General features: G+C 46.0%; 1 protein-coding gene across 2 annotated transcripts; it reads right to left on the bottom strand.

The window, feature by feature from the left end:
* Positions 1-116: 116 nt before the first annotated feature.
* Positions 117-21,637, bottom strand: LOC109891983 (protein Wiz). Of its 2 annotated transcripts, none has more exons than XM_031834497.1 (17): positions 21,347-21,637; positions 20,568-20,763; positions 20,232-20,415; positions 19,828-19,903; positions 16,618-16,766; positions 14,823-16,517; positions 13,008-13,451; positions 12,469-12,831; positions 9,489-9,608; positions 7,387-7,896; positions 6,846-7,289; positions 6,216-6,707; positions 5,543-6,085; positions 5,103-5,317; positions 4,009-4,300; positions 3,751-3,916; positions 117-3,461 (listed from the first exon to the last, which is right to left on the bottom strand). In XM_031834497.1, the coding sequence occupies exons 2-17, from the start codon at positions 20,691-20,693 to the stop codon at positions 3,086-3,088; spliced, it is 6,195 nt and encodes a 2,064-aa protein (XP_031690357.1). In that variant the 5' UTR covers positions 20,694-20,763; positions 21,347-21,637; the 3' UTR covers positions 117-3,085. The 2 variants fall into 2 exon arrangements, with proteins under 2 accessions (XP_031690357.1, XP_031690356.1); XM_031834496.1 differs by having other exon boundaries at positions 12,457-12,831; positions 21,347-21,636.
* Between the last annotated feature and the right edge of the window lie 706 nt (positions 21,638-22,343).

Consider the following 22,343-nt stretch of genomic DNA (forward strand, 5'->3'; position numbering starts at 1 on the left):
GCCCAATACATGTTAGTAAAGCGTTATCCAACATTCATTCCCTTTAAAGCATTTTTGTAGGGCAGACATTAAATTAACATGATAAAGCATTTAAGAAGACTCAATTCAAAAGTGGCTGAGTTTGAAATCACATTTAATGTTTGTTCAGGAGCTGATTCACATGAACCTCAACCCTTTGTGTACAGTACAATTCTTCAATATTTTTATTATCATCATCAGATCATGGTCTTAGCTCTCCACACACTCATTCACACACACACCAACCCTCTGCAGCCAGTCATACCAGCTGAGGGGTACACACAGGCAATCTTAAAGGGGACTTAGTTGTAACACCAGCGGAAACTCATCTTACACGGTAACACAGTCACAAACCTGCCAGAGGCTAACCCTATCACGATGTGAACACTCACTGGTGGAGAAAAATCTGAACGTGCAAAAGTGGTCCCCTTTAAAGACTGAAGTATTTAGAGTCCTCTGATCTTAGGACACAACAATCACTCATTTTCTCCTGTCTTCAGTCACTCCCCACCATCCCATTCTCATGAGCACCAATGTTCAGCTTGGAGAAACTAGCTAACAAAGAAAATAAAAAATACTCATCAAGGTTTCACCTCCTGGACTGCAAATACACAAATGCACAGAGCAATAAAAAGACATGTCATAGAAGGTTGAAACTAAATCACGATAAAAGGAATCAAGATCCATTTGTTTTGTAACTAGCTGTTAATAGAACTGTTAATAGCTCTAATAGCATCAACAGTTTCATAAGTACATGTAGTTATATATACGTATCTATATTCCATAAAAGGTATGGGGGATTGTTAGGGTCAAACAGTCATGTTTTCGACATAGTTTAATGCTTGAACAAACTTGAAAAGTTAATTTCTGTATGGACTCTTCAGTTATTGCTTTCCTTTGCAGGAAATATAAACACTTACCTGAAGCAATGTGAAGACACGCTGGAGCGACAGCGTTGCCCCAATTTAGAAGCTGTTCCACCAGAGGCCATACGTAATGCGTCTGGATTTAAGGGCACCAATACTTCACAGAGCTCTGACAGATAGCAGCCTCTGTGGGCGTCCGTGTACTGGGTGCAATAATGCAGTAGTGTAACAGTTCCATGAAGCCAAGGCCGCTTATGTATGTTACTGCAACAGTCAGTCAACTCTGTGGTTCACATACTGGGAGACACTGGATCCAGATGTACACCGATACATGTCCCTTGTCCAATGAGGAGCCTTGGTTGCTCCGTAGCTGTGCAGAGCTCCTCCCTATGAACAGGTCCCATGTAAACAGCTTACAGAGGCGAGACCAGGGAGTAAACACACTCTTTGGCACATCCTTAGGAGAATGGCAGATGCAGTCAAGTCCTGATCAGACTGAAAAATAGACCAGATCCCATGATTAGCTAGATTTTAGCTACAGAGAGGTCCTGTGTGTTAGCTACTGTTGACCTGTGTCTAGCATTTAAAAGTCATTGAAAGACTTACACATGCACCTCTTGTGCAAAAATACACACACACAAACAAACAAACACACATAGCTTATGCACTTAGATAAAAGTGTCACTGACCTAATTTCAAACATTCCAATGTTCTAATTGAGCCTAAAAACAACCTAGTTCACCACATTCAAATGTATAATAAATAACAACCAAGGTTTTGGGTTTCATTGACAAGGCAAGAAAGAAATGGCAACATTTGTATGTGTGTCCGCATTGAAACTTGAAATAGTGACCGTCAATACTTCTATGGACCCTTTCATCTAAAGAATAGATGAGTTTCATCAAGAGCTTAAATGCAGTTAGCTAAACAGTGTTGGGGACATCAAACTATGGAATAACATAATGACCAGCCTAATTTAATATGGCACAGTCATCTCAAATAATAAGTGCATTAAAAGGGATAGTTCACCCAAATGACACATTGGTTTCCTTACCCTGTAAACAGTCTATAGATAAGGTATGACAGCAATCCTGGTTTAGTTTCCCTGGCACTGTTTTCAAATGCTAACGTTTTAGCATTTGTGGCACAAATCCCATGGGACCGATATCAGCATTTATATATAAGTGACTTTGTTGTGCTTTTAGACATTTTCCGAATGATTTGGACATGATGTTAGAAAAATGCTAATATCATATAGCCATTACTTAAATTGGATTTGTGCCACAAAATTTGGAAAAGGTGCCAATGAAACTAAACCACAGCATGGATTGCTGTGATACCTTGTCCATAGACTGCTTACAGGGTCAGGAAACCAATATGTAATTTGGGTGAACTATCCCTTTAACTACATTCAGAAAACATTAAGTTATTGTGTGACTGCACCTGTCAGCCTAACACTAAGGTGAATGGGACATCCCTTCAAGGTGCTGCTTCCTCTACAGGGTCCTTCCTTTTCTCTGAAAGGGGCCTTTTCCTCATCATCACTGCCCTAATCAATGGGGCATTTAGTTAAGTGCTAGGTGACATTGCCTACGTTAAAATTGTCTTATCAAAATAACATGTAAATGGGCTTTTTAAGTCTGTACCATAGACTAGGCATGAATACAAAAACATTATTTAAACTCCTTTTAAAATGTTGTTGAGGGAAGTAAAGCAGGAGCCATGAGTGTGCTCCTCTTAAGTGCTTCAAATATAAATGGGCGGAGCCTATCAGGTCTTTGTAAAGCACTGTTTAGAGCAGGGAGATAGGTCAAAGTTCAATATGGTTTAAGTTAACCTCTCGGTTAACCACTGAGCGGCAGGAAGTGTAACTGTCCACGTTACAAACTGAACATTCAGCTCAAACAAGCCCAAACAAAGAAGAAACAGCAGACCCCGAAGCCCTAGACAGTTGCAATCACCCACTCTGGTCAGGAGAGCTTGGGTTCCCATGGCAATGGGGCTTTGTAACCATCTGCAGAGCTTCCTAGGAGAGGCTGGGGGTTGAGAGAGCTCGTTGGGGGAAAGCTTCTCTTTAAACACTTCAACAACAGGTCCCCAGTGTTGAGGCCGAAGGAACAAGTGGATGGAAAAAGGGCATGGCAAAGACGTGGCAGAACAAGATGGTTAGAAGAATGTGTGGATTGTTATGGACCTGGGGGTTACAAGGACAGGGTGGGGATCAGGATCGGGGTGAGAGTGGACTCTGCTGAGGCTGTTGCCATTGGAGTGGCAGTGACAATTGGAGCAGACTCAGCCATTGGGGGAGGAGAGGGGCTGCAAGGAGGGGGAACAGTAGGAGCTGTGGTGTGTGTGTGGATGGAGGGTGAGGTTGAGGTGGGGGCAGGAGTTGTGGTGAAGCTGGAGGTAGTGGCTGGGACTGAGGTTGAGGTTGGGGTTGGGTTGTGGTCTTGGGCTGGGGGATCTGTGGTAGAGGGAGCAGGCTTGTTGTAGTTGAGGTTGAGGATGTGCTGCTGGAGGTGGCGGATCCAGTCCTCCTGCACAGAGAGAGGACCCTGGAACTCCACCTCACAGAACCTGGCGGAGAGAGGCAGAGAGCACACTGTACTCACACATCATACAACCACAGGAGGGAGACAGGAACGGTACATGGATCATTTAAAAAAAACGTTTTTTTTATAGCCCCTGGGCCGACAGACTAAAAGCACTCATTCACACAACTTCCAAATCTCAAGTGCCTCCCTATTCCCAAAATAGAGCATAACTTCTGACCAGGGCTATAAAGGAGTGCACTATATTGGGAATATGGCATACTTTGAGATTAACCGATGAGTTCAGTACTGCACAATTCCCCAGAGAAACTCACCGGCACCTGAGGGAGTAGATCTTTCCCACCACTTTTACCAGAGGGGTGGAAGGGGGTTTGGGCACCAGGGCAGGAATGGTGCCGGTGCGAGGGGGCTTGGGGGTGCCACTGTCCCTCTCTCCTCCCTCTGAGTGGGAGGGGTGTTTAAGAGGTCGCCGCTCAAAGCCTGGACATGAGGAGAGAACACCAGGCTGAGCATGAGATGGACAGGTATGTGTGTATGGCGAATAGTTGTGTGTGTTTGTGTGTCACACTCACCTCTGGGCAGGCGCACGTTGAGCTCGCTGCGGGCCACCTGTGTGTGGGGAGGAAGGGTGTTGGAAAGTCGGGCGGGGCTGGGACTGTGGCTGCTGTGGCTGGGTCGGGAGGGGGGAGTGAGACCTGCATCACCCTCTGCTGCCCGGGGTGATGCCAGGGTGAGCTCCCGGCCTACCCGTCTGGCCTGGGCCAGCCCCAGAGCCGCCCACTGGGAGGAGGAGGAATGCTTCTGGGAGGGCATGGGGGGGAGGAGGTCAGAGTCGGATGATGGGGAGAGAGACGAGCTGCTTTTCTGCAACATAAAGGAGAGGGATGAGTGCTTCTCATTAAAATAGCTGTCTCAATGTACTCTAATAGAAGGACATGACAGAGTAATCTTCTAGTCTTTATGTGTGTCAACACATCACAGAGGGAGTAATGGTGACACAAATACACTATGCTAATTCAGGAGGGATGGGCAACTCTATTTTCTAGAACATAATTCATCTGAATATGAAGGATCTATGTCACCCGGTGCTCTGGTTACCATAGCAACTATTAAGTCAATACCTAAACCTGTTGTGTCCCCCACAGAGGAAATATGCTGATATGAAAATCTTTGTGTTGGAGCTACATGATAGCAGATCTGAGTGATGCATTTAAATCACAAAATGTCTGGTGGTGGCTGAGGCCAATTCCATCTTTTGACCTTTAAAAGCCCATCTCCTGGCAGGTGTTGTTAGTTTGAGAGAGCTAAAGCATTATGGTAAACAATTCACCTGACCTTTAATGATATGGGTTGTCATGTCAATGGTCTAAACAGCCCTAACAGTGTGCCGACAGACCTCATAGCGGTCCGAAACCCACAACTTAAATGGACGAGGTCGGCACTAATAAAAAACGACTTAGCAATACTGCAGCTTGATTGTGCATTGTGTGCACAATGTCACACTGTTTACTCTAAGTCAATATAAATAATTGCTGCCTTCGCATGGACATTGGAAAAATGGAACTTTTGAGATAAATCTCACTGCAAGTATTGTGAGTAGCATAGTCCTTTTACTATCATCTATCACCATTAGATAAACTACTAAATAAATCAATTCCTCCCTGACCTTCTTGGAGGTGGAGCGGTTGGAGCCCTGCATGTAGCTGCGGTGCATCTCCACCACCCTGTGGGGCCGGCTGCGCATCCAGGCACTCAGCGTCTCGATGGGCGAACCGTTCACACACCACTCTGTCACGCCAAACTGCCGCAGGTGGGCCCGCGCGTGGCTAGCCAGCGCCTTGCGGTTCTCAAAGTAGAACCCACACAGCTCACAGCTGGCATCTGGGGAGGGGGTCAGGGGGTGAGAGAAGGCAAAGGAGGGGTGTTGTCAGTCAGAGCTAGGCTTAAGTTAGAGACATTTGATTAATATTTCATAAAATTAAATGTATATAACATAACATATGTGTCATTCTCTGCTAAATGCAATGAGTCTGTACTAAAAGACAGTCAGCAAGTTAAAGGATGACTGCAACTCTTCTGAGGATCTTTAGTAAGGTCATGGCTTACCCAGGTGCCCTCCGGCATTCTTGTCTGGAGAGGACTTCCCTTTGATGGAGAGGTCATGTGGCAGGGGCGAAAAGGACTGGGGGTGGGATGGTGACCTCTCAACTGGACGGCCCTCCTCCGACATGGGTCTTTTACCCAGCAGGGACACCGCAAAAAACTTCCCGGCGGGAGGGGTGGAGGAGAGGCCCACCGCCCCCAGGCCGTGCTTATGAAGCCGGGAGCCAGAGTGCAGCAGGTTGAGGGGGGATTTGCGGGAGAACTTGGGCGACTGGTAACCCAGGCCCCCCACCAGGCCTTCCCAGGTGGGGCTGGACCCCTGGCTGGTCTCCTTCTTCAGCCCCGGGGCTGGGGACGAGGTGCCCCCATTCTTGTGCATGAGTTCTCTCAGGGTGTCTATGGGGGAACCGTTGACTGTCCACTCTGTGATGCCCATCTGGCGCAGGTGGGAACGGGCGTGGCTGGAGAGACCTTTACGGTTCTCAAAGTACTCCCCACAGAACTCACAGCGGATGTCCCGAGTGGGCTCTACTTCATGGGCTGTGACTGTGGGAGGAACAAAGGGAGGGGGAGACAGAGAGATGCAAAAAGAGACAGTAGAGAATAAAAACAAGGCATCACTTCAGTATGGATATTACCTTAATAATTACAAGATGGTCTTTCAACTTGGACTCACCCAAGTTAAGAGGGAGCATATTGTCGGAGCTGCTCCAGCTGCAATTCAGTGGCTCAGAGGAGTATCCCGCTGCTCCCCCCACCGCTCCTGGCATGGTGACTTCCAGCTGCATAGGCTCAGGCTTCAGCTTGACTATCAGGCTAGGGGAGGCCGGTGGAGCTGAGCCCATCTTACGCACTGTGGACTGGTGGCTGGGTGGGTGGGCGAAGGCAAAAGGGAGGCGACTCAGGAGGCTGGGCGAGGCAGGGGAGGACAAGGGGGAGCGAGGGGGTCCGGGGGATGGAGGGGGAGATTTTAGGGGCTTGAGGGGCAGGGCGCATGGTAGACCTCGACGTGTGATCAGCTCTCGCAGGGTGTCTATGGGGGAACCGTTGACTGTCCACTCTGTGATGCCCATCTGGCGCAGGTGGGAACGTGCGTGACTGGAGAGACCTTTACGGTTTTCAAAGTACTCCCCACAGAACTCACAGCCGATCTCCTTCACTGGTTCACCTGCAGGAGAGATGGAGAGTAGAGATGAAGATCAACTTAAAATAAGCACCTCAAGAAACTGTACATCAACAAGTCACTGATGCTGTATTGCATTGAATGGAGAATGAGTTTAGTTTCCATCATATGACAGACACTCACTGTGGGGGATGGGCTTGAGTTCCCCGCCACTCAAACGGAAGACCTGTAATTTGGAGGACTTGGGACGTTTGGAGGGCGGGCCAAACATTGAGGAAGCTGAGGAAGAGGTAGCTTTGGACCCAGATCCGCCCCCCATCGTAGTGACCTTGTAGAGGAGAGGTGTGGAGGAGGTGGTGAGGAGGGAGCGTTTGGGGGAGGAGAGGCTGGCTGTGAGGCCCCTGAGCCCTTGGGGCCCCTCAGGCTGCAGGGCGCTGGCTCTGTGCTTGAAGTCATCAGTGTGAATGAGCTGGTTGAGGAGGTCTATGGGGGAACCTTTGGACTCCGAGTACTCCACCCCAAAGTGACGCAGGTGGGCTCGGGCATGGCTGGACAGGCCCTTCCGCGTCTCGAACCAGGCGCCACACAGCTGGCACACTATGTCCTTGTTGGGGTCCACCTCCAATGCTGCACAGACGAGGAAAATGGGGTATGAGGAAATGTTTTACTTCAGACACCTTTACAACTTGTGCATTAATCAGTTGAGGATGAATGACACACTTACTGAGGTTGAGTGGGGCATCAGTCTCCTGTGGAGCCCAGAAGGGTTTGGCAGGGAGGTTAGAGGTGGTGCTCTTCACCCCTCCAGGCTTATGGTCCAGACAGCGTAGGGGGGATGACACAGGCAGCAGAGAAGAGATGGGGGCCTTCCTCACCACAGGAGAAGGGGAGCAGGCCCTGATGAGGGAGGAGGGGGGAGGGGAGGCCACAGGGGAGGGAATGGAGAGAGGGATGGGTTTCTCGTCCATGTCTGTGTCTTGATATCTCTCCTCTTTCCGTGGGGTTGGCAGGACGGGAAGGGGCTTCTTGGCGACGGGGGGGCGGGGGAGGGGAGGGGGGAAGTGCCCATCCAGACCACGCTCCTTGGTGATCTGGTAGAGGAGGTCGATGGGTGCCCCGCTGCTCTCTGACATGCCGATGCCCAGCTGGCGCAGGTGGGAACGGGCGTGACTAGATAGGCCCCGCCTCGTCTCGAAGGGGGCACTGCACACCTCACACTTTAACAGGTTGGACACTATAATAGAGAGGACAACAGTGAGAGGGAAGAGATGCAGCTGACCAGCACACAGCAAAATACACAGAATATGGAAAAATGTCCCTTTGCACATTTTATTTCAGTCATAGTTCAGCACTGGTGTATGTATTATTACATCATTTATAGCACTTCAATTAACGGACGGTGACAAAAAAGAGCAGGAGGCTGTGTAGCTGAGAATTCTCAACTCCATGATACAATGGAGTTGAGTGGCAATGAGTTTGCTGCAATCCGTAGTTTTTGATATGAACAGCATTTTACATGACCTACACCGTTGTTTGCTAATGAAGAAGGAACAGCCCCATCGTTGAAGGACGATTGTTTTTGTTTTGGCAGGAGATGCATAGAATGCAATTGTCATCAAAAACTACGGATACAACTCCCTCGGACAGCTGTATAACAATCTGGACAAGCACAGGTACAAAGTAAATGTTTTAAAAAATTAAACATTTTTAAGTATCGAGTGGCAGTGCATGAAGTCACTAACTTCATACTCCATTGGAAAACAGTGAATTATGCAGCACAATTTGACAAAGGTCACATTATAGCCCTATTCAGACGGGACTAGTATTAGCAGAGACGCTGGTTATGTCATTAATACACCAGCATTTGAATTATTCCAGAGGACAATTTGCACGGTATACGTTTTAACAACTTGCAGCCTTTAATTCTTCATTTGTTTTCATTCAATTGACTCTTATGATGGAAGCCTGGAGGGTTTTATTCTAAGCGTGAAGATATGTCAACATCATGTCTAGACAATAAAGGCTACACTGATAACTCATGCTTGGCAGCCAAATGTAAAGGTGTCCCCAAAACATTTAAATTTTGGAAGTGTGATCATAATCATTATTTTAGGAATCGACGGTAGACTGTCCTAATGACAAGGCCTCCCATCCTGCTGATGTGAGCTGTTGAACAGTGCTCTTGCACTTAAGATGCGTCTATGGATGAGAAAGTGAACTTGCCAATTCCAAAAAAGTTTAGCTCAGTGGGGATTCAGGGATGCCCTGTTTGCAACCTATTGCTTACATCAACAGCCACGGTTGAATTAAATAAGCCTAGGCACAATGTTTTTTTATTGCACATTTAATTAAACTGACGCATTTGGTGATGTTCAACTTCAATTCATTGGCACAAAACATAGCCTATAAACAAAAGTATTCACTGTGAAACTTGATCAATTTAAGCCATTCATATAAAATATATGCGTAGCACTTTGCTTAAGCATCAATTCATCAAATCAGTTCTTGTTTCCTTGCTAAAACTGTGCTCAGCACATGTCAAGCTCTTGTAATGTCTCGAAAAACACAGGGATGTCGTTATGCACAGGACTAGCATTCTCAGAAGACCTTGGAGTTTGCCAAAAAACATTAGGTTAATCTGGCTGGAATTTTTACTCTCCTGCCATGTAAAACTGACTGACTGTGATGTACATATCGTGGAGTTGAAAATTCTCAGCTAGGGGCTATGGTAACCTCAGCCACATCTGTCTGCCACCTAACAAAGCCTCCAGATCACAGGGGAGCTTTATGTCTCATCTCATCTTGCCCCATGTTGTTCAGTCTCACCCTTGATGTCAGCTTCATCCCTCGGGGAGGGGCTCTCTGGGTCCAGGGAAAACAGACCCTTCCTCCCTGGGCTGGAGGTCAAGCTGTCCAGTGCTGGCATCTGCTCTTCCTCCTCCCCGCCTGAAACACAATACACAACCAAATTAATGAGTCATTCATTAAAGAGTCATTAACCTGTGAGGATGTGAATTAAACATGGAGCCTAATGTCACCAGGAAAATTACATAAGTACTCATTTTGGTAACTAGTAACGCATGAAAATACACAACATGACGAAAAGTATGTGGACAACTGAGGTCAGGGCTCTGTGCAGGCCAGTCAAGTTCTTCCACACCGATCTCGACAAACCATTTCTGTATGGACCTCGTTTTGTGAACAGGAGCATTGTCATGCTGAAACAGGAAAGGGCCTTACCCAAACTGTTGCCACAAAGTTGGAAGCACAGAATTGTCTAGAATGTCATTGTATGCTGTAACGTTAAGATTTCCCTTCACTGGAACTAAGGGGTCTAGCCTGAACCATGAAAAAAAGCCCCAGACCATTATTCCTCCTCCACCAAACTTTACAATTGGCACTATGCACTGGGGCAGGTAGCGTTATCCTGGCATCCGCCAACCCCATATTCGTTCGTCGGACTGCCAGATGGTGAAGCGTGATTCATCACTCCAGAGAACGCGTTTCCACTCCTCCAGAGTCCAATGGAGGCGAGCTTTACAAAACTCCAGCCAACGATTGGCATTTTGCATGGTGATCTTAGGCTTGTGTGCGGCTACTCGGCCATGGAAACCCATTTCATGAAACTCCCAGAGAACAGTTCTTGTGCTGACATTGCTTCCAGAGGCAGTTTGGAACTTAGTAGTGAGTGTTGCAACCAAGGACAGACATTTTTTATGCGCTATGCGCTTCAGCATTTGGTGTCCCAGTTCTGTGAGCTTGTGTGGCCTACCACTTCGTGGCTGAGCCGTCGTTGCTCCTAGACGTTTCCACTTCACAATAACAGCACTTACAGTTGACCGGGACAGCTCCAGTAGGGCAGAAATTTGACGAACTGACATGTTGGAAAGGTGGCATCCTATGACGGTGCCAAGTCACTGCGCTCTTCAGTAAGGCCATTCTAATGCCAAAGTTTGTAGGGGGATTGCATGGCTGTGGGCTCGGTTTTATACACCTGTCAGACATGTGTGTGGCTGTAATAACCGAATCCACTAACTTGAAGGGGTGTCCACATACTTTGTATATATAGTGTATGCATAGGCAAATTAAATAGTTTTAAAATAATACAATGTATTATGTTTCTGTATGAATAACAAAAAATACATAAAACCTTTACAATGGAGCAGCTAATAATGATAATAATACGATATTCAATAAAATAACTGTAATTTGCAGCGCTCATCAATTATTGGCGCTTCAGACATAGTCTGTCAAATAAATCACTTCTTCAAGTGTGTAGACCTGTGATAATGGCAAAACACTGTTCGTTTTCCTGCTGTTGTACATTTCGTAACAGACACATGCCTTTCATTGCGATTGTGTATTTCTGAGACAAAACTACCATTTTCTGCGACAAAACGGTAAATCATAAGCGACGTGAGTAGACAATGCTTTTTGTCCGGTGGGCGGCTCTGCGCTTGTCAGTTGATCTCGTCTCAGGGTGCTCGCAGACAAAATGACACCTTTGATTTTTCTCGCTTTATTTGCAGCATCAAAAATGTGATCACTGCAGCAAAATGATACCATGGTTTGATAAAACTATTAAAAGTAACAAAGTTACAAAATCCGGACTTCAGTTTTCATTATATAGCAGTAGTAGGCCTACAGTAACATCAAGTAACCTGACACTTAATAAAGTGACACTTAAATATATTTTTAAGATCTAAATAAGTTTTGATACGATTACAGATTTGTAGTCCGTTATTCCTGTATTATAAGCATGAAGCAATGCATTCATAAAGAATGACACCAGAGCGACCACATTCAAGAAATCAAAGGAAAGTAAAATGGCGAGGATTTGGGAACTGTAGGTAATTTTAGAAATCCTGCAGTATTGGAAATAGTGAACGTCATCCGAGACGCACAAAATATATCACACAGAAAATGACAGTCCGCATCAAATGTTGCAAAACACATTCCTGCGCGCGTAGCTACACTGATACAAGCAACTCGAACAATGACAAGAATGACACATTTGTAGCCAATGCCTTGACTTTGTCTATCTCACCTTTAGCGCGCGACAGTGATTTTAAATGGTCTAATATTATTCGATTTTTTTAATGGATAATGTGTCTTGAGACAATTTTGACGTACAGCAAACAATACGGGCTACGACGCGACGTGCAACAATGAAGCCGATTCATGTTTAAAGGGCACCGGCGTTACGGTGAGTGGTACTCACCGGTCAGTAGCTGCGGTGCATCCGACTCCCAGCAGCGAAAGCCAGACAGTTTTTCCGCTATTGTTTGTGTCTGCAGGGAGGTGGAAGCAGCCATTTTGCCCCCATACACATGCACCGCTAAACTAAGGCGTGACTAATCGAGCAGAGGCTGGGACAAACGCGCTGAGCACCACATCTCCCTCTAATATGCTCGATTTACAGTAACACTTTGTCCCAAATACTGCAGTTCATCATAGACAAGAAATCTGCTACATCACACAAGTCTCACAACTAGGGACTGATATTACAACACCAACAGGCAAAGTGCCACATCAGGAGAGTAGTTCCATAATACAAAATAGTTGCAAAACTATTGCACAGAATCGTTTTCATCAATCAATATCCCTTGTGCATTGCATTGCCACTGTAGTTACCATGGAGTTACCACATTCAGCACTGAGACATTTCTTTGGAAGTCTTATTCACACTGATCAACCATCATGTAATCTACCAACAACCTATAACACAGTCAGACCACAGTGTGTTGTATTCATAAACCACAGCTCAAAAAGGCATCCTACAGTACACACACACCTTCAGGCTCACCAACGCTGTGGTCTTTCTCCCAAGGCTGAGAAGGCGACGATGGCAGTAGGCTGGAGACTGTTGCACCTGTTGCCTCTTCACTTCCCTCCCCTCCACCTGGTTCTTCCTCCTCCGTCTCCAGGTCTTCCTCCTCCTCGTCTGAGGCTGGGCTGCGTGGGGGGGCTGTGGGGAGGACCAGGTCTGGGCGGCTGGAGAAGAGCTCCCGGAGGATATGGATGGGCGAGACAGTCACCTCCCAGTTAGTAATCCCAAAGTCCCGCAGGTGCGCCCTGGCGTGGCTGGACAGGCCAGCCCGGGTGTCAAAGCCAGCACTGCAGAACTCACAGCGCATCACACTGAACGTATCCGGGTCAAAGTTGGCAACTGGAGAGAGAGAAGGGCACATAAAAGGTCAGCAGTTTACAGACCGACTTGGAAGTTGTACACATCCTCTACCCTGACTGATACTTGTTCCTTTGTTACATTATAGTTTATTACAAATATACCGCATCATACACCAGACAAGGTCCTAACAATGTAATAACAAAGATTCCAGATACCCTTTTTCTTCTTCTTCTGGTAGGAGAACTTCTTCTCAATGGCATTGACCTCCTCAGGGGATATGAAGTGGCGCACGTTGTAGCTGACGCCCACTCGGTTGAGGTGGCCCCTCACATGATTGGCCAGCCCAATGCCGTTGTGGAAGCGATCAGGGCAGTAGGGGCATTTCCTCTCCACGCTCTTCAGGGTCCCTGTTTCCTCATCAATCTCCTCATAATCCTCATCTGATATGCCCTCCTCTAGGAAACGCCGGATATTCTCCTCTTCCTCTTCTTCGTCATGATCATCGTTGTCATCATCATCGTCATTTTCAGCAGCAAAAACCTTGTTACTCTTCTTTTCAAAAGCAACCTTTGTCTCCCCGTCCTCTTCCTCTTCCTTCACGGGCTTCCCTTCTGTAGAGCATGAGGCTGTGAGGCTCTGTTGTTTTAGAGAGGAGTCATCTAGCACAGGAAGGAAAGGGATATAGTATGAGGCTGAGCTGAGACAGCCATTTAGTACACAGTATTATAATAGAGAAGTGTTCAATCCCAGTCCTGGAGAGCCAATGTGCCTCTGGGTTTTTGCTGTGTCAGTAACTGGCTCAAACAATCTTCAACAGCAGATGAGATAACTTTATATCACGTCAATTTACTACGTGCTATAATGGCACATCAAGAATAGGCATCATATACAGAGACCCTTCAGGACAGCGATGGAACAAACACTACAGAGGCCATTCAAACAGACGCAACATGAAGAACACAGTGATAAGATGCAATGAGGTGAAATTAGAAACAGACATCTACTCACCTAGCAACTGAGCCTTTATATTGATTTGGGGAGAGAGCAAGGAAGATAAGGCTGACTATATTGTATTTGGTGAGGGGAGCCATGCATCACTGCATGCCAGGTGGCTACTTCACAACTCAGCCTGTCACTCACCCATCGCCTTGCCTCCCTCCCAACGGCCAAGGTAAGAGAGGAGAGTTTGGGGGTCAAAGCGGTTGGGCTCATTGAGGACAGGGGACAGCGTGTGTCTTAGCTGGGCCTGCTCAGTCAGCCCCAGGCACTCTGCAGGCTAGCTAAGAAAATGAGTTTCAGCTGCATGGCCTGGGCAGGCACTTCCACAGGGCATGGAAGGGAAGCAACGGGCAACCCAGGTTCAGTTATGGGCCAGGCAGGGACTGCTGAGCATTTTCAGTTACGGCCAACCCAGTGACTGATCTGCAGGCTTGTGATATTATGATATTATTTGATAGCACTGTCCAACAGTACACATGAATGAAGCACAAGTTATGCATTCTAGGTGAATATAATTTCAATATTGAAGGACAAATATCACAGGTTACCCAACTATGCAGGTCCAAGTTGAAAATAAAGAGAGAAAATATTGAATTGGAATTCGGAGTAGCCTCAGGAGTCCAAAATATTCTGGACAGTAGAATATTTTAGCTTATGGATATGCATATAGTGTGGCCATTCTCTAGTGCAGTGGTTCCCAACTCCAGTCCACAAGTACCCCCAACAGTACACATGTTTATTGGAGCTCCAGACAAGCACACCTGATTCAACTTGTCAACTAATTATCAGGCCCTTATAAGGTGTTTTTTGTCCGGGGCTACAACAAAAAAAGTGTGCTGTTGGGGGTACATGAGGACTGGAGTTGGGAACCACTGCTCTAGTGTATCAGATCATTAATGATGAAAGGTTTGTCTCAGAATTAGCATGAGAGCAGTTTAATAGGTGAGACTCTAAAGAAAGTCTAAGGTATTGGCTTCTTTCAACTGTATTCGAGAAGGCTTGAGGGGATAGGTTCTGCAGCTTAGTCTCACCTCGGAGGGATCGAGCCCTGGTGAGCGGTTTGGATCCAACAAGTGATTCAGTCTCTTTTTGGTTCATATCGGTTGCCAGGTCAGGGCTCTGGCGCTGTCTTTGTGCATCATCGGTCTCAGGTGGACCGCTGTCCAGTCTGGGATTTGGCCGGAGGAGTTCTGTCCCCGCCTTCCCTCTCCTATTTGCCCTCTTGTTCCCGATGGTCTTAAAGGCTAACTCTCTACGCTGGGGAGCTGTAGCAGTGTTTGATGGTTGGGGCTGTGTGTCACTGTCCTCCATAGCAGAGATCCAACTAGATGAAGACTTACTGGCCTTTGACTGGCTTTGGCCCTCTGGTGGAGAGACAGGCTTAGAAAGCTTATCAGAACATGGTGGAGAGGAAGCATCAATTCTGGACCCTGGACGGTTAATCTCTTCAGGCCCTTCCCCACAGATGGAGGTCTGCGCAGGGTGAGCCACGTGTTGGTGCTCCTTTAGAACAGTTTGACTGGAGGCCTGGAAGGCACACTGATGACAAGTGAGAGAGATGGAGGTCAGGCCAGAGGCAGATCCAGGTGACACAGGCGGCTCCATAGGAGTGAGCTTTGGCTGAAAGCGTGGAGAGGCTCGCTGCAGACCAGTAGGTTTTCTGTTGTGGGTCTTGGCGTGGTTGGCCAATGCCTGTGAGGTGCGTGTACTGAAGTCACACTTGAGGCAGAGATAGCGACGATTGGCTGGGCCTTTGACCTTTGCTTTGACTGGGTTTTTGGCTCGAGCTTTGACTGGGGCCCGGACTGGAACTGGGACTGGATCTGGCTCTGTGAATGGAGCTGGATCTGGCTCTGTGAATGGAGCTGGATCTGGCTCTGTGAATGGAGCTGGATCTGGCTCTGTGAATGGGACTAGAGTTGGAGTCGTGACTGGAGCTACAAATGGTTCTAGGACTGGGCTTGCAGGTTTGGTCACCTTGCTCGGCTCACCCTGCGTAGTCTCTCCTTTCCCACTGTCACTCAGCTTCCCAATCTCCTCCAGGATCTTCTGACGAGACTCCTGGTGTTGTCTGTTGTGGTCCGCCAGAGCCAGCCTGTTTGACAGGTTCCATCCACACTCCACGCACCGAAATCGTGCGCCCTTCACTCCGCGCTCCCTCCTGCCAGCCCCCGGCCTGCTCTGACTGTGCTCTTGCATGTGATCCTGCAGGTAGACCTGCTTCTTGAAGTAAATGCTACATTCCACACATGTGAAAATCTCTTCACCAAGCTCTCCCTCTCCTCCTTCTTCTTCTTCACCACCCTTTTCCTCTTCTACCTTCTCCAGTTCCTCTGTTGCCTTTTCCAAGTCCTCCTTAAAGTCATAGGCCCCTCCACTCACCTTCACTAGCCCCAAGCTCTTTGCTCTTGAGGAAGCACCCCTTGCCTTCATCCCAGCTCCTGTTGATGTGCGTTCCCAGGAGCCCTGGCCAGAGAAGGGCCTGAGCAGGGCCCTTTTCTTCTTCCGACGCTGGATGAAGGTGCAGTGTGCCCAGGGTGCTGGTGGGGGGCTCTCTGTGTCTGAGTCTCCAGGAAAGGTGTACACATCCCGCTCAGGTTCCTTGTCCTTCCCTGTCAGGTCCTCTTCCTCTCTTTCCTCTTCAATTTTGCGCCCCTCCTTTGATGTCACTTTGGACTGAAACAGTTCAGCTTTCTCCGATATATTCCAGACTCTGTCATCTCCCACTGTGGATGGTTAAGAGACAAAAGGAAATTAGAAAAGGAGTTATTTTGAAAATAAACTATGTTTTATCTGGTGTTTAACCTTGCTCCCCATCATGCTTACATTCTTTTGAACTATGTTGGCCCTTTTTTGGCTTCTCTCTGTGTGTGTTAGGCTTGTCTTGGTCCCGCTCCTCCACATGGCTGAGTAGGTTTGTCTCAGTGGGTACGTGCTGCAATTGTTCAGGTGCTTGGTGATCCTCACTGTCAGGTCTGGACAAAATTATACAGAAAGAGACAGTTGTATGAGTGGGTCAGAAAGAGCAATGAGTCCCTATCTGTCTATCTGACCATGTGTCCGCCTAACCTGTTAGTGTGTCCAATTGTCACTTTATTTGACCTCTCTGGTTTACTGTCTGTCTGCCTTGTAGTGTCGTGTCCTATCACTCATACAGTGGAAGTCGGAAGATTACATACACTTAGGTTGCAGTCATTAAAACTTGTTTTTCAACCACCATTCTTGTTAACAAACTGTAGTTTTGGAAAGTCGGTTAGGACATCTATTTTGTGCATGACACAAGTAATTTTCCCAACAATTGTTCACAGACAGATTATTTCACTTATAATTCACTGTATCACAATTCCAGTGGGTCAGAAGTTTACATACACTAAGTTGACTATGCCTTTAAACAGCTTGGAAAATTCCCCAAAATTATGTCATGGCTTTAGAAGCTTCTGATAGGCTAATTGACATAATTTGGGTCAATTGGGGGTGTACCTGTGGATGTATTTCAAGGCCTACCTTCAAACTCAGTGCCTCTGCTTGACATCATGGGAAAATCAAAAGAAATCAGCCAAGACCTCAGAAAAAAAATTGTAGACCACAAGTCTGGTTCATCCTTGGGAGCAATTTTCAAATGCCTGACTGTACCACGTTCATCTGTACAAACAATAGTATGCAAGTATAAACACCATGGGACCACACAGCCGTCATACCGCTCAGGAAGAAGACGCATTCTCTTTCCTAGAGATGAAGGTACTTTGATGCGAAAAGTGCAAATCAATCCCAGAACAACAGCAAAGGACCTTGTGAAGATGCTGGAGGAAACAGGTACAAAAGTATCTATATCCACAGTAAACCAAGTCCTATATCGACATACCCTGAAAGGCCGCTCAGCAAGGAAGAAGCCACTGCTCCAAAACCGCCATAAAAAAGCCAGACTACGATTTGCAACTGCACATGGGGACAAAGATCGTACTTTTTGGAGAAATGTCCTCTGGTCTACTGAAACAAAAATAGAACTGTTTGGTAGAGGTCGACCGATTATGATTTTTCAGCGCCGATACCGATTATTGGAGGACTAAAAAGGCCGATACCGATTAATCGGCTGATTTTTAAAAGATTTTTATTTGTAATAATGACAATTACAACAATACTGAATGAACACTTATTTTAACTTAATATAATACATCAATAAAATCTATTTAGCCTCAAATAAATAATGAAACATGTTCAATTTGGTTTAAATAATGCAAAAACAAAGTGTTGGAGAAGAAAGTAAAAGTGCCATGTAAGAAAGCTAATGTTTAAGTTCCTTGCTCAGAACATATGAAATCTGGTGGTTCCTTTTAACATGAGTCTTCAATATTGCCAGGTAAGAAGTTTTAGGTTGTAGTTATTATAGGAATTATAGGACTATTTCCCTCTATACCATTTGTATTTCATTAACCTTTGACTACTGGATGTTCTTATAGGCACTTTAGTATTGCCAGTGTAACAGTATAGCTTCCGTCCCTCTCCTCGCCCCTACCTGGGCTCGAACCAGGAACACACCGACAACAGCCACCCTCGAAGCAGCATTACCCATGCAGAGCAAGGGATACAACCACAGGCTCAGAGCGAGTGACGTTTGAAACGCTATTAGCGCGCGCTAACCAGCTAGCCATTTCACTTCGGTTACACCAGCCTCATCTCGAGAGTTGATAGGCTTGAAGTCATAAACAGCGCAATGCTTGACGCACAACGAAGAGCTGCTGGCAAAACGCACGAAAGTGCTGTTTGAATTAATGTTTACGTGCCTACTTCTGCCTACCACCGCTCAGTCAGATAGTTAGATACTTGTATGCTTGTATGCTCAGTCAGATTATATGCAACGCAGGACACGCTAGATAATATCTAGTAATATCATCAACAATGTGTAGTTAAATAGTGTTCAAGATTGATTGATTGTTTTTATAACATAACAGGCAGTCTCCTTGTGGAGTTGCACAAGGACTAGTGAACTGTAAGGTTGCAAGATTGGATCCCCCGAGCTGACAAGGTGAAAATCTGTCGTTCTGCCCCTGAACGAGGCAGTTAACCCACCGTTCCTAGGTCGTCATTGAAAATAAGAATTTGTTCTTAACTGACTTGCCTAGTTAAATAAAGATTAAATAAAGGTGTCAAATTTAAAAAAAAATAATAATAATCGTCCGATTGTTATGAAAACTTGAAATCGGCCCTAATTAATCGGCCATTCCGATTAATCGGTCGACCTCTATTGTTTGGGCATATTGACCATCGTAATGTTTGGAGGAAAAAGGGGGAGGCTTGCAAGCCGAAGAACATCATCCCAACCGTGGCAGCATCATGTTGTGGGGGTGCTTTGCTGCAGGAAGGACTGGTGCACTTCACAAAATAAATGTAATCATGAGGAAATAAAATGATGTGGATATATTGAAGCAACATCTCAAGACATTAGTCAGGAAGTTAAAGCTTGGTCACAAATGGGTCTTCCATATGGACAATGACCCCAAGCATACTGGGGTCTGGACAACAATGGCTTAAGGACAACAAAGTCAAGGTATTGGAGTGGCCATCACAAAGCCCTGACCTCAATCCTATAGAAAATTTGTGGGCAGAACTGTGCAAGCAAGGAGGCCTAAAAACATGACTCAGTTACACCAGCTCTGTCAGGAAGAATGGTCCAAAATCCCCCCAACTTATTGTGGGAAGCTTGTGGAAGGCTACCCAAAACGTTTGACCCAAGTTAGACAATTTAAAGACTATGCTACCAAATACTAATTGAGTGTATGTACACTTCTGACCCACTGGGAATGTGATGAAAGACATAAAAGCTTAAATAAATCCTTCTTTCTACTATTATTCTGACATTCCAATTCTTAAAATAAAGTGGTGATCCTAACTGACCTAAGACAGGGAAGTTTTACTAGGTTTGAATGTCAGGAATTGTGAAAATCTGAGTTTAAATGTATTTGGTTAAGGTGTATGTAAACTTCCGACTTCAACTGTAACTATCTTCCTGCTGGCTGCCCTTCTATTCCTCCATCTCACCTGAGTCCAGAGGAGGGGGATCCTGGGCTGTGAGCGGCCAGACCATGAGGGTTAGAAAAGTGCTGTAGCTCCTCCTCTGACAGACAGCGCAAACCACAAAACAACAGGAATGTCACTTCACATGTCGGCCACCCACAGGTAAATTCACAGGCAAAGATTTACAGTAGTCATTCCTAGTAAGAGACACAGTTCTGACTACAAGCAGATGGAGGAACATTGAAACATTCCCGGAAGTGTCAACAACTATAGCTGTGGGTGATAGCAACAAGTTTAACAGATAGCATCACATTTAGGAAAGCCCATAAACTACACCACTGACATAGATGGGACACACTTAAAAATGCAATAGAATGATTCATATTGTGTTCATACAAAGCTCAGTAATAAACCAGTGTGGTAACTACCGTCTAGTGTCTCTTTCTCAGAGTCAGAGTCCCATGTCAGGGAGGAGGGAAAGGCTGAGGGCCTGATGCTCCTCTGTGCACTCCTCCCTGATTCCACCTGGGATAAGGGGCCTCCGGTCCTCTCAAAGTCCCCATTGTCACCACTGGACCATGGGCTCCCACTGAAGGTGAGCTCGTCTGAAACCTGTTGATGACATTGATGCAATCTCACAGCAAGAGGCAGCATACTGAATGCAACTGACATTGATTCTGAAGTCTGTGATTTTCACTTATGTAAAAGCCTATGTTTCAGCAAATGCAGAATGTGGTGGTCGACCATGAAAGGATTATCTTTACCTGTAAGGTGCGATTTAGGAGGTTGTGTGTTGCGGTGTCCTGTGCTGAGAATGAGGGTGGTGGCCCATAGCTGCTCACTGAGGTGAAGGAATCCCTGGGAGAAAGAGAGTCCCCCTCTGGCTCCATGGTCCCCAGAGCACAGTATGGCGTCCCACTACTGACCACTACAGTCTACATTGTGTGGTGTTCTCTTCCACTGTTTTCATATACACAAACAACACACACACACACACACACATACACACTTCCATAATACTGTCATAACAGAGAGATAAGCAGCACTCCATAAAAGGTGTTCTGATGCACACAAAACAACCAATTTAAAGTCATTGGAAAATCATGTCACTAATTTGGGGGTCTGGGTTGGCCACTTGATTTTCTGCTTCAAATGCTACATTGTCAGTGAGCCACAATATCACACCAAGACCTTGATGCATTTGACAAATCGTAAACGCAAGGGATGGTAACAAGCATCGCGCAGTGGCGTCACAGGTTCAGCCCACTGCAATTTTGGGAATGTCTGACCCATTTTCACAATGTCTGGTGATATTGTGAGAATATAACATATTTCCCAAATGGCCACGTACAAAAGTATACTTTTATTCAGGCCCTGTCTCGCGTGTTAGCTAAAAATAAACGAAAATGCAAGTAGCTAACACATCAAGGTGGGAAAAAAATGCTATCTACCTGCAAGGGCATTGTGGATGGATGTAGCAAGCATTATATAAATATGTGAAAAAATGTTTAGAATGTAATAACGCCCGTTATTATGTACTCACGGAAAACGGCCTGGCTTGAGGTCTGAGGAAATTAGTTGTTTACGCACCGTTCTCCATGCTTCATATGGAACAAAGCTACGGATATCCTCAGTCCATGAATGCATGTAGAGTGTGTTGCTATAATTTTGTCACATCGGTGCTACATTCTTTCCATGAACCCGCTTGCAGACCACACGCTCGACTCCATGTTATTTGCCTGCAGGCACGCCAAGGCTACGTGAATGACGTCGATTCAGAACTGCGTTCATGCTATCCCTCTCAAATCCATGTTTCAATTTATATGCGCCACTACACTGACAATACGGTATAATGTTGATAGTTTGACCACGGATAGCTTGATCGCAGTGTTGGACAGCGGAAAAGAGTTTAGAGCAAACGTTCAAGTTCAACTTCTGCGGTCAAATTCAAGTTGATTGCATTGCACTGGAAAAGTGCAATGGTAAAATGTGTGTTTGATGTTATGCACTAGTATTTTTTGGTATTTATGATTCAACATGATAAACAGAACAATATCACAAATAGTGTACTAAAATGTGTAAATCTTTGTTTCTGTCTTTTACATTTATTTTTTACATTTTACAGTAGGTGACACTAGTGAGCTGCCTGTGACCAACAATCAGATTATGTACTAAACCTATGACAATGTAGATTTATGAAGACCTAGCTTTCAGCCCATGAACTGAACTATAGAATTTCTCATATCACAAACTGCATCAATTTGTGTATTATGCACAAAGGGGCAGGGTTAGAGCGTTGGGCCAGTTAGAGGTTGCTGGTTCAAATACCAGCACAGATAAAGTGAAATAATCTGTTGCTGTGCCCTTGAGCAAGGCACTTAATCCTAACTGCTCCAGGTGCGCTGTACAATTGGCACCCCTGGCCGTGACCCCACTCCCTGCGGGTGTCTCACCAAGATGACCAGGTGTACGTAATGAAAAATAATAAAAGCTGTCAATTGACTGATTGGAGCCGACGCAAAACTGACAACATAATTTCC

The sequence above is a fragment of the Oncorhynchus kisutch genome, linkage group LG10, assembly GCF_002021735.2.
Source record: "Oncorhynchus kisutch isolate 150728-3 linkage group LG10, Okis_V2, whole genome shotgun sequence".
NCBI lineage: Eukaryota > Metazoa > Chordata > Actinopteri > Salmoniformes > Salmonidae > Oncorhynchus > Oncorhynchus kisutch.